Consider the following 11,965-nt stretch of genomic DNA (forward strand, 5'->3'; position numbering starts at 1 on the left):
TCTCTCTCTCTCTCTCTCTCTCTCTCTCTCTCTCTCTCTCTCTCTCTCCTCTATTATCCACTGATGACATCCTTCCCAATGTCAAAAAATTTACTTGGGTCTCTCCATTCTTAAGGAATCTTCCCTCTAGTTTACCAGCCCCTCAAGCCATTATCCTATATCTAGGGTCGCTTTCACAGCTAAAATCTCAAAGTAGTCTACAATCTCTACCTTTGCTTCCTTACCACCTTGTAATGCCATTCTTCACTCCCTTGGGGTTCTGAAACAACTCTACTGAACTGCTCTCCCAAAGCAGAAACTGCTCAAACTAAAGGCCTTTCGTTATTCCTCAACTTCATTGACTTTTCCAAAGTAGCTGACATTGTTGACCACCTTTATCTACTAGATATCCTATCTTCTCATGAACTGTGACATTTTTTCCTCTAGTTCTTTTTCCTCCTACCTGTTTAATGACCTCTTCTTGGCCTTTGCATTTTTCCTCCTCTTCTGTCCCCAAAAGTGCTATTGTCCCAAAACTAGTCCCGGACTCCTTTCTCTTCTTTCTGCCTTGATTTTCTCATATGCTCCCATGCATTGGATTTGAACCAGAGCTCTATGTATTGAGCTCTTACTTTCTTCCTTAAACTCTAGTCCAATGTCTCCACTAGCATACCGTATAACTCTTTCTGGATATTTTGCCAGCCTTTCAAACTTATATCCAAAACATATCTGCACTTCCTCCCCAAATTAATGTCTATTAATGGCACCACCATCTATCCTCCAAGTCACTCAGCCTTAAAATCTCTTTAATATTTCTTTGTCCATCCAATAACTAACCAAGTACTAACAATTCTACCCCAGAATACCTTCTCAATTCTTCTGCCTCTCTTTGTTCCTTTCATCATCTTCCTTGTTCTGGCCACTATCTGGACTGCAATAACCTCCCAACCAGTCCCCTCACCTCTTGCCTCTTCTTCTCTTCAATCCAACTTTTATGAAGCTGCCAAAATTATCTTCCCATACTTAGGTGTGATTATGTTATTCTTTTCCTCAAAAATCTTTAGTGAGGGGCAGCTGGGTAGTTTAGTGGATTGAGAATCAGGCCTAGAGACGGGAGGTCCTAGGTTCAAATCTGGCCTCAGACCCCCATTGTCTACCCTTACCACTCTTCCACCTAGGAGCCAATACACAAAAGTTAGGGTTTAAGGAAAATCTTTAGTGATTCTCTATTGCTTTTAAAATAAAATACAAAGTCCTTAGCCTAGCAAGTAAGGTCTGCCATAATCTGGTTCTGTCATATCTTCATACCTTCTATATTTCATCAAAACTCAAAATACTATCTCCTCCCTCCTGAATTCACATAAACAATCCCTCCTCCTGCAATGTGTTCACTCTTCATCTCCATATTTTAGAATCCTTTTTTAAAATTCATTTCAACTGTGAATCTTCCATAAAGCCTTTCCTGAGTCACTTAATAATCTCTCCTGAATTCAGTTTTTTCATCTGTAAGACAAAAGGGTTGGACTAGATAGTGTATAATTAGATAATTTTGAACCTTTGAACTACGTTCCCCAGAATTCTTTTTCATTTTCCCAAATTCCTTTTAATCTCTCTACCAAATTGGGTGGTCATGTTTTGTTTATAAGTTCTGTAACTCTACCTCTGTCTCTCTTTTTTCTCACAACTGTGGCTTGGTTAGCTAGCTTTTTACTTTAGTTATTATAAATAAACTTTATAAAACATAATGCTTATTTATTATATATTAATTTTAATCTTTACAATTACCTATAAGGTTCCTTCAAGCTCTAAGTCTATGACCCTATAATCCCACTGAAATGGAAGAACATTATCTCTCCTCAATTTTTCCTAGCACAGTCTAACCTCTGCACTATTGCACCCAACCTTGTATGATACTTTTATGTTCATGTCTTGCCCTCCCACTTATAAAATGCAAATTCCTTGAGAGAACTGGAACATTTTTGTCTTTGTATCCCTAGCTCAGAGGCTTGTCCATATTAGTTGCTTAAACAATATTTGTTGCATTAATAAATTGTCATTTATGTGGTGCTTTAAATTTTATAAAGTACTTTACACAGGTTATCCTATTTAGTTCTTAGGTCACCCCTAGGAAATAGGTGCAATTATTATCATTCTCATTTTACATTGGAGGAAACAAAGGCATAAAATGGTCAAGTGACTTGCCCAGGGTCACATAACTAGTATCTGATGCAGGATTTAACTTCAGGTCTTCTTGACTCAAATCTGAAGCTCTATCCATTCTACCACCTACCTACCTCTGAAAAATGAGGCTTCAAGTCACAAATTGGCCACAAAAAGGTTTAAAACTTGGTAAAAACTAGGCTACAGGCAAGTGAGGCTCAACTCATTTCCCTTACCAAGAGATTAGATTGTTATAAACTTTCTAAGGGAAGCCCTCCTCGTTTTTATGTAATTGTGACTAGATACATCATCCCCAAAATATAAGTACTTCTGGGAACAACCAAAAGGAGAGCCCAATGTGAAGATAATTGGAAACCTGGTCCTACTCTTCTCCAGGCTTTCTACTGCTCAAGATGACATATTTCCAGGACCCAAGCAAAGGATGTCATGGAGTGAGTTAGGTGGTAGAGCTAGAGTTGAGAATGGGAATTGTTTTTAAACCCATTTGTAAGTTTGAGGAATTAAATATTCTACCTCATAGTAAGCCCAGAAGCCGGCCTCACGAGTGTAAGGACCAGATGAGCCTGCCCCAGAGGCAGGGGCACAGACAGAAGTGTCAGAGGTGGTGAGCCGGAAAGTTCGCCCATAGGTGGGGAATCCCATGATGAGCTTCTCAGCTGGAACCCCATTGTCTTCCCAATACTTCATGGCATATTCCTACAGAAGACAAAACCAATACCATTTCCTATCGACCAAACGGCTAAGTTTAATTGACTAGCAATTAAACAATTTTATTAATTGTATAGTTAATAATAAGTATTAATTAAAAATAAAATTTAAAAATAATTATTAATAAACAAGTTTAATTGACTAGCAATTAAATAATAAAACAATAAAAATAAACAACAAAACAATAAAAAACAAAACAAAGGCCTTTGGACCTGTAGAACTCCCATGTGAGTAGTGGGCCCATTTCAGGGGGAGGGAAGTAGAGACCTATGATTTTATTGGTAGAAGAAACTCTTGGGAGTTCACATCAGCAGCTCTCCATAACTCTGTGTTTTATGGAATTATCTGGGGCACTAAGAGGTTATGACATAATTAATATGTGTCAAAGACAGGATTTGAACCCAGGCCTTGGTGACTGCAAGGCTAGCATTCTAGCTACACAGTTGAGCTGCCCCTCAGGCCACTTTCTTACACAGTTGAAATAGCGATTATCTCCTTGGTCTTTGGATCCCACATGCAGGGGGCTGTTGTGTCCGGTACATGAGTCCCAACCACCATGGAAGTCATAAGTCATCACACTGATGAAGTCCAAGAGCCTGAAATGAGAGGCATTCATCAAAGAGGAAGCCCAGGAAGTTTGTGTATCTTAGGAAAAACTCTGGTGGGAAAACTTAGAATAGCAGATTTAATGATTTGTTGAGACCCAAAACATTCATTTCCTAGAGGCCAACCAATCAGCCAGAGGCCAGGATCCTTTCCTAACCCAGCTTATCTAAGACTGACCCACATTGCACAAATATCACCTTCAAGTCAACTAATATTTATTAAGTTGGGCAAGGTGCCATGCTTGCAACAAAGATGCAAAAACCAAAAACACCCTCTTGCCCTCACTGAGCTTGTAATCACCAGGCCCAAAGCCAAAGTCTTTCCAATTGGTCCAGGACCCAAAAAGATGCGGACTCTATTGGCATGACCTTTAAAGACTTGAGGTCACCTCCAAGAGATGAAGGATGGATTTAATCAATCAACAAGTATTTATTAAGGCTCTATTATGTGCTAGGCACTGGGCTAGGAGCGGGATTTCAGTTACAAAGAATGAAGTGATGCCTGTTCCCAATAAACTTACATTCTAATCTAAAAGACAACATGTACACATAAAAATATAATCAGTGTAGATAAAGTTAATAAGCACACATACATGTGCACACATAAAGTAGTTAAATAGGGAGGTAGTTAGAGAGACAGAGAGAGACAGAGAGACAGAGAGAGAGAAAGACAGAGAGACAGAGAAAGAGACAGAGACAGAGAGAGAGAGACAGAGAAAGAGACAGAGAAAGAGAGAGAAAGAGACAGACAGACAGACAGACAGAGAGGAAGAGACAGAGAAAGAGAGAGAAAAAGAGACAGAGAAAAAGAGACAGAGAGAGAGAGAGAGAGAGAGAGAGAGAGAGAGAGAGAGAGAGAGATCATTTAGAANAGAGAGAGAGAGAGAGAGAGAGAGAGAGAGAGAGAGAGAGAGAGAGAGAACAATAGCAGTTGCATCAATCAAGAAAGGGTTTATGCAAAAGATGGTACCAGAGCTATATCTTAAAGAGAGAAAGAGACTCTATGAGATGAATGGAAGGAGGGAGTGCATTTCAGGAATGGGAGAGCTGGGACAAAGAATGGAGGGAAATAGAATGTTGTGGAACAGAGAAGTTAGTTTGGCTGGATTGCAGAATAGGGGAGGAAAAGTAATGTCCAAAACTGTTGGCAAGAGACTTGAGCCAAGTTCTGTAGGGCTTTAAAGTCTTTAATGGAGATAAACCTTCATTGAGCCACCTACCAAATATTGTCCTCTTTTTCTTCTTTTTTTTAAAACTCTTATCTTTTATTTTAGATTTAATGCTAAGTATTGGTTCCAAGGCAGAAGAGCTGTAAAGGCTAGGCAATGGGGATTAAGTGATTTGCCCTGGGTCACACAGCTGTGTCTGAATCAAGATTTGAACCCAGGACCTCCCATCTCTAGGCCTGGTTTCTCTATCCGCTGAGCCACCCAGCTGCCTCCCTATCCTCTCTTTCTATAGGTAGTTTAGGAGTGGTTTCTGTTCTATGGTTCCAAAAAAGGATGAACAAGGAGGGAACCTTTAGAACATCTGACCCATGCCTGTTAGGAATCATGACTGGTAGCCTACAACAGTATGAAGGTGAACCTGCCTCTCTCTGTCTTTTCTTAGGCAACCACAATGCTTTCTCTTTTTAAGATGTAGCTCAGGTACCATCTTCTGTGTAAAGAACATCACACAGCAGTGAGATGTCTGTCATGTGCAAGTTTTTTGGAACGAGTATCTCAAAAGCAAACTCCCTGAGGACCACAGGAGCCAGAGATGGAGTTTGGCCAACACTCTGCCAATAAATAAAATAAGACAATGAATAGAAACTCTATTCCCAAAGAGGGTATCAGAGATATTTTAAAGAACTTCTTTGGCCATCGTGAAAACAGACAACTTTGAAAGACTTGAGAGCACTGATCAGTTTTGGAACCACAGTTCTAGAAGATAAAAAAAAAATGAAACATTCTGTCCTTCTCTTGGCAGAGAAGTAAGATATTCAGGTTACAGAATGAGACAGATATTTTTGGACATGGGAATTTGTTTTTATTAAACTATGCTTATTTATTTTCTAGGGTTTTGTTCTGATTTTTCAGTTGGGGGAGGGAGGGGAGAAAGAAAAGTAATGCTTTTAATTGAAGAACATTTTTGAAAATTTTAAAGAACTACTAACCCCCCAAATCTTGGAGTCAGCTTATTCTCTTTCCAGAGCCCACCCAAATACAATAGAAATCAAAAGGAGCCACCAACCAGTCCCAGAACAATTGACCTCAAGAGTTTTTTATTGTGCCCCTTTCCAGAGAGGAATCTATGCCTACACTCCATTGGGAGTCGATCTACCATCCCCCTCCCCAAAAGTTTGGAAACCATTTTTCTAAGACTTGAGATCTCCAGGAGGACTGTTCTACTCACTTTCCAATCTCTGCAATCTCATATCCCGCATCGATGGTGCCTTTCCCCGCAGACACAGCTGCGGTTATGAGCAGCCTGGGGAGTCCCGTTTCTTTGGCCTCTTGTTCGAAAAGCTCTAACATTTCCTAGAGAGAGAGGAGAAGGGTGGCTGCTGAGAAGCCGTCCTCAGTCCTGCTCTCCAGCTGGGCCCAGCACCCCGGCTTACGCCCAGGAGGACAGAGGGCACCGAGCAGCATCGGCTCCCCTCAGGGGCTTCTGGATGGTGCCAGGCTCCGTGCCCACCTTGATCAGGATGGTAAAACGCTGTTTGTCTTCAGGGGGGCTGCCTCGAGAGCCAGGATACTCAAAGTCCAAGTCAATGCCATCAAAGCCATGGAGCCGGAGAAAATCAATGACTGAACAGATGAAGGTCTTGCGGTTGGCTTCGGAGGAAACCATGGTGGTGAACCTAGGAGGAGAGATGTCTGTTTTGGCCAAGTTGGCTGTGGTGGTGATGGCGGCAGGAGCAGCATCCACACTCAGGCATGCTCACAGCCATGTTTAATGCCAACTATCTTTCTACACAATTCTCAATTGAATTTATTGGAATTTCTTTTTTTGTGACTGAGACTGAAAGGGACCCTGAGAAGTTCTGTTTTGTTTTTTAAACCCTTACAGGTTGTCTTGGTATCCATTCTAAGAAAGAAGAGTGGCAAGGGGTAGGCAATCAAGGTAGAGACTTGCCCAGGGTCATATGACTTGTTAAGTTGGATTTTCTTCTTGACTCCAGGAAGGAAGGAAGGAAAGAAGGAAGGAAGGAAGGAAGGAAGGGAGGGAGGGAGGAAAGAAGGAAGAAAGCAGGTAAAAAGGAAGGAAATGAGGGAAGAAGGAAGGGAGGGAGGAAAGAGAGAGAGACAGAGAGAAGGAGAAAGGGGGAGGGAAGGAGGGAAAGTCTTAATCAGTCCTTTTTTTGAGCCCAGAAAATTTGAGAACTGCAACTTGAAACCAAAACCACCATAATTCTTTCCTGAACGTGTCATTTTCCATCCACTTTTATCTTTAGCATTGCTTTAGCACTTTGAGCTCCCCTCTCTACTCTTGAGTAATCCTATTTTTGCTTCTTTCCTTCACCCTACCCATCATCCCTCTTCCTTTCTAGGACTTGGAAGGACTCTTACTTCTGTGTGCCAAAGTTCCAGCCTCCAATGGCAAGCAGATTGACAAGATCTTTATTCCTGTAAGGAGACACAAACCAGCCTATTTAGAGAAAGGATCGCAGAGGCAGAATCATGACCCAACACTCACGATCTTCTACCTGACTACCTGGGAAAGGAGCAGCAACCAATCACAGCCTCATAGTTCACTGGCCAAAAAAAATATTACCTTTCTTATTTCCCTCCCTATAATATATCAATCTGACTATCTGCTGTAGTCTTTGAGGGAAAAATCATCTTTGAATGACCCCGCATCTGAAAGTATCTTCAAAGCGATCAGCCATCTCTTAATCATCAGATTTTTTCTCAGTCAGATCTAACCCTGCCTTAGCTCACAATCAATAAACTCCAGTGGCTATTATCAGGACCAAATATAAAGTCCTCCATTTAGCACTTTGAGCTCCCCTCTCTACTCTTGAGTCCATTTTGTTTTGTTTAAAAAAAAAAAAAAAAAAAAAACAAAAGCAAAAACCCTTATCTTCCATTTTAGAATTAATACTGTGTACTGGTTCCAAGGCAGAAGAGTGGTAAGGGCTAGGCAATCGTGGTTAAGTGACTTGCCCAGGGTCACACAGCTAGGAAGTGTCTGAGGTCAGATTTGAACCCTGGATCTCCAGTCTCTAAGTCTGTTTCTCAATCTACTGAGCTACCTACCTGCCCACTCTCTTTGGTTTTTAAGGTCATACAACCTAGTCCCTTCCTACTTTTCAAGTCTTCTTACATCTTCCTTCCTTCCATATATTCTATGGTCCAGTAACACTGACCTCCTTCTGCCATACCTGAAATTCTTTCCTTCAAACCCCACCTAAAATCTCAGCTTTTATAGGAAGATTTTCCCAATTCCTTCTTAATGCTAGTCTGTTGATTCTCTCCAATTTATCATATATATAGATATATAGATATATATATCTTGCTTGTATGTAGTTGTTCACATGACGTGTCTCCAATTAGAATGTGGGCTCCTTGATGGCAAGGATTGATATTTTTGCCTTTATTTGCACCCCGAGAACTTAGCACTCTGCCTGGCACACGACTGGCCCTTAATAAGTGCTAATGACCTATTGACGATCTGTCAGTCCTACATGTGATTTCCGACAGTAAATTAGAGTCCAAAGCCATCATCCCACCCGCACCCTCCCCTTCTAGTCCTCTCCACACCCATTGTTACTGACTGTTCTTTCAGGGCTCGGAACTGTGGGTACAGGACGTCGATGTCATTCCACTCATAGGGAGCAATCTTGTTCTCATTCATGGTGGCGAAGGCGTATACCAGGTGTGTGCACAAGCATGGGTCCACATTCTTGGGGAAATACTTGGCTGGTTCTGGCCGGTACTGAGACCAGTTAGTAAAGTAGCATACCAGCTTGTAGCCAGAACCTGAGAAGAGAAAGCAGTTAACTGTCAGGGCTCCTCTAAGAGATCTCACCCACCCACCTGGACCCATCTACCCAAAGTAGACTATTTTTTAACTTTCATATTATTTTTGTTTTTTTTCTATTTTTCTTTTTCTTTTTTACTTTCCTATCATCCCTAGGATTAAATATCAGCTCCTATTTGGCATTTAATGCACTTTACAATAAATATGGCTCAAACATATCTTTCCAGGTTGATTGCTCACTTCTCCCCATCACACACCTGTAATTACCTTCCATTCAGATTAGCCTATTGCTATTTCCTGGAGTTCTCCTTTTAAAAATCAACAAAAAGGGTCACAGAATGTCTAAGACCTCTGAGTTCATGTAGTCCAATTGCTCCCTTGAGAGATATTCCCTTTGCAATATCTCCAATAAGTGATGGGGAACTCACACACCATACTTAAAAAAAATTTTCAAACCTTTACCTTCTTCTTAGAGTCATTATTATGTATTGGTTCCAAGGCAGAAGAGCAGTAAGGGCTAGGCAATGGAGGTTAAGTGACTTGCCCAGGGTCACGCAGCTTGGAAGTATCTGAGGCCAGATTTGAACCTAGGACCTCCCATCTCTATGTAAATGTCAGAGGTCAAATTTGAACTCAGATCTTCCTGACCCCAAGTAAGGTGTTCTATCCACTGTACCAACTGTGGTTGGTACCATCTTTAATAGAAGCCGTCCTTCCACTAAAGATGAGCCTATTGCTATTCCCTTTCACCTCCATGCCTTTAGAGAGGTTATCTGCTACACCTGAAATACTTTCCCTATTTATCTTGCCTCTTAGTATTCCTTCATCCCTTCAGTGCCCACCTCAAGGACCACCCCCTCCAAGAAGCCTTTTATGACCTCCCTGTTGTTAGCACTCCATATCACTACAAAACCATTCTGTATTGATTTGCTTCTCATTTGTCTTCATTTCTCTGTGACCAGGCTGCTTCCCCTACATAGATTATAAACTCCTTGAGGGTAGACATTGGGCTGTCTTTGGCCTTGTATCCCCATCACTGAACTCTGCATCTCTTAATAAATGTTTGTCCAATTTAATTGAGTTGAATCCGATTAAACGGAATTGTATCCCTAGCACGGTGTTAGTCGATATCCATCAGATGGAATTGAGTATAGATTAGAGAATGATGCGTCCCTCACCCAGTTGTACTTGCAGCAGGAGAGCCAAGCCTGAAAGCAAAATAAGAGCATCTCAGATGGGTCCCACAGTCAAGTGCTGCCCACTACTCTTTGGGATCCCCCAACCAAGGTCCTGCAAGGGACCGGAATTCACCAACTCAAGATTCTATGGAACTACAAGAATAGAGTATCAAAGGTGTCCATGATCCTGCCCACTGGCCATTACCCCATTCCTACACTTCTTCATACTTCCAAGCCCTGAACTAGGATAGCATTGATTCAGTGTGGAGCCCCACCTCATCGACCAGCCAGAATAAACCCCAGGGTTACTCTGCCACTTCTATTCCCCACCTCACTCCTGGGAGGAAAAGAAGATAAAGACGTTGGGTAAGACTCACAGGCCCAGAGCAGCATCCTCCCCATTGTGCCTACACACCAGCCACTTGGTCCTAAGCCCTTGACAAAGCTATATATGGAGAGGAGACCCCTCTTATCACTGTGGGAGCAGCACAGCTGCCCACCCAGCCCCAGTGACTTCTCAAGGCCAACACACCCTCCCTTCTCAAGTGTCACCACTGTCCCCTCCCTTCACCCCAAGATCAGGAGACCAAAGCCTCTCCAAAGGGGAGAAAAAGCCAGCAAATCATTCCTAAAGGAGATTCCTGAAGGGGGACAAGCAAATCAGGGTGCAGTCATGGGCAAGTGCCATTAACACCTAGAGTTCTAGAAAGATTCCTACTTCCTTCACCTAAGGATTAAAAAGAAGAATCCCATGTAGAAAAAGGGACTGAATCTCAGATACAGCAGACCAGTACCACATAGGTCTCTCTCCTCCGTATAAAATTCATTCTAAGAGAATCACAGGATTTCTGAGCTGGGCAGGACCTAAGTGTTCCTCTAAGAGGCATCCCTTTTATAATTTTTGTCTCTCACAAGTGATGGGGAACTCACTACTCATCTATTTAACTTTGGGTCACCCCTAAGTTTTGTTCTCAGCACCTCCACATTCCTACAACAATTCAGGGTAACAGTATCCACACTACCTTGCACCTCTGGTTTTTAATGATGTTTTCTCCTTTATAGGATGCTCTACTGTTGCCATCCATTGAGGTCAGGTGTACCCTCCAGGGTCAAGTCAATTAAGTCTTCCCCAAAAGAGTCTGTCATGTCCTGGAAGGCTTCTCTTTTCTCTTCTGCAGGCTAACATCAAATACCTTCCATCCTTGACATTATCCTTAAAATATAACATCGAGAACTACAGAAATTGCTCCTGATGTTTGCTATGCTGAGCAGAATTCAGAAATAAAAATTTCCTTTTTATAGATTTTAAGGCATCTATGAATGCAATCTAAGATTCTTCTATAGGATTTTTGGCTAACATCACACTGTTGATTATATTCAACTTGTTCAGTTGTTTCAGTCATATGCAATTCTTTGTGACCCCAATTAGGGTTTTCTTGGCAAAGATACTGGAGAGGTTTGCCATTTCCTTCTCCAGCTCATTTGACAGATGAGAAAATTGAGGCAAACGGGATTAGATGATTTGTCCAGGGTCCCACAGCTAGTAAGTGTGTCAGGCCAGATCTGAACTCAGGTCTTCCTGACTCCAAACCCATCTAATCGATTTCATGGTATTATATTATAATATTATTGTGAAAGTAGTTTTGGTCTTCTAGAACCCCTAAAAGGGTCTCAGGGACTCCCAAAGGTCCATGGACAATACTTTGAAAGCCAGTGGCTTGGAAGACCAGGTCTCTTTCCTGCCTGAGACACTGTTTCTTCAAAGGGTCCTATTGCCTTGGAGTTCAGGATTGGGAAAGATCTAAGGAGACCAGAAGGGACCATGGGAACCACTCATTCATGAAATGTAATTTTGTCCCTATTTTTGTCTATCACACAGCCATCAAGGTTTTAGAAAGATGCTTGTTTGACTATCAAAAATGAGTTTATGTTTTATAAGGAGAAATGAAGTACAGAATTAAATGGAATTCATAGTCAAGTGGCTCAGAGCCTGGAGTTGGGAAAACTTGAGTTCAAATCCAACCTCAGAAATTTACTCCCTGAGTGACCCGAGGCAAATCAGTGAGCCTCTGATTACCTCCGTTTCCTCATCTATTACACTAGAGATAATAATAGCACCTATCTCACAGGGTTGTTGTGAGGATTAAATGAGGAAATAATTGTAGGTGAGGCTATTAGTACATGTTGGCTATCAGTAGTCATTATTATGTCTTTATTTTGACTTTAAATCTTCAGAAATCAGTCACAACTTTCTCTGCGATGTCACTTATTTATTTATTAGCGTTATCTCCCTCTTCAAACTCATATGTCTATAGTTATCAGTTTAAATGTTTTATTCCTCAGTAG

General features: G+C 41.5%; 1 protein-coding gene across 1 annotated transcript in view; it reads right to left on the reverse strand.

The window, feature by feature from the left end:
* Positions 1 to 10,700, reverse strand: part of LOC123247163 (acidic mammalian chitinase-like) — a 16,188-nt gene extending 5,488 nt beyond the window's left edge. Inside the window, exons 1-8 of the mRNA XM_044675965.1 lie at positions 10,649 to 10,700; positions 9,620 to 9,649; positions 8,236 to 8,440; positions 7,028 to 7,084; positions 6,153 to 6,318; positions 5,871 to 5,995; positions 3,341 to 3,464; positions 2,674 to 2,856 (exon numbers count right to left, since the gene is read on the reverse strand). Of these exons, the coding sequence (XP_044531900.1) occupies positions 2,674 to 2,856; positions 3,341 to 3,464; positions 5,871 to 5,995; positions 6,153 to 6,318; positions 7,028 to 7,084; positions 8,236 to 8,440; positions 9,620 to 9,649; positions 10,649 to 10,700 (942 nt within the window). The remainder of the gene's footprint in view (positions 1 to 2,673; positions 2,857 to 3,340; positions 3,465 to 5,870; positions 5,996 to 6,152; positions 6,319 to 7,027; positions 7,085 to 8,235; positions 8,441 to 9,619; positions 9,650 to 10,648) is intronic.
* Positions 10,701 to 11,965: the final 1,265 nt, after the last annotated feature.

Source organism: Gracilinanus agilis, chromosome 4 (genome assembly GCF_016433145.1).
Source record: "Gracilinanus agilis isolate LMUSP501 chromosome 4, AgileGrace, whole genome shotgun sequence".
Lineage (NCBI taxonomy): Eukaryota > Metazoa > Chordata > Mammalia > Didelphimorphia > Didelphidae > Gracilinanus > Gracilinanus agilis.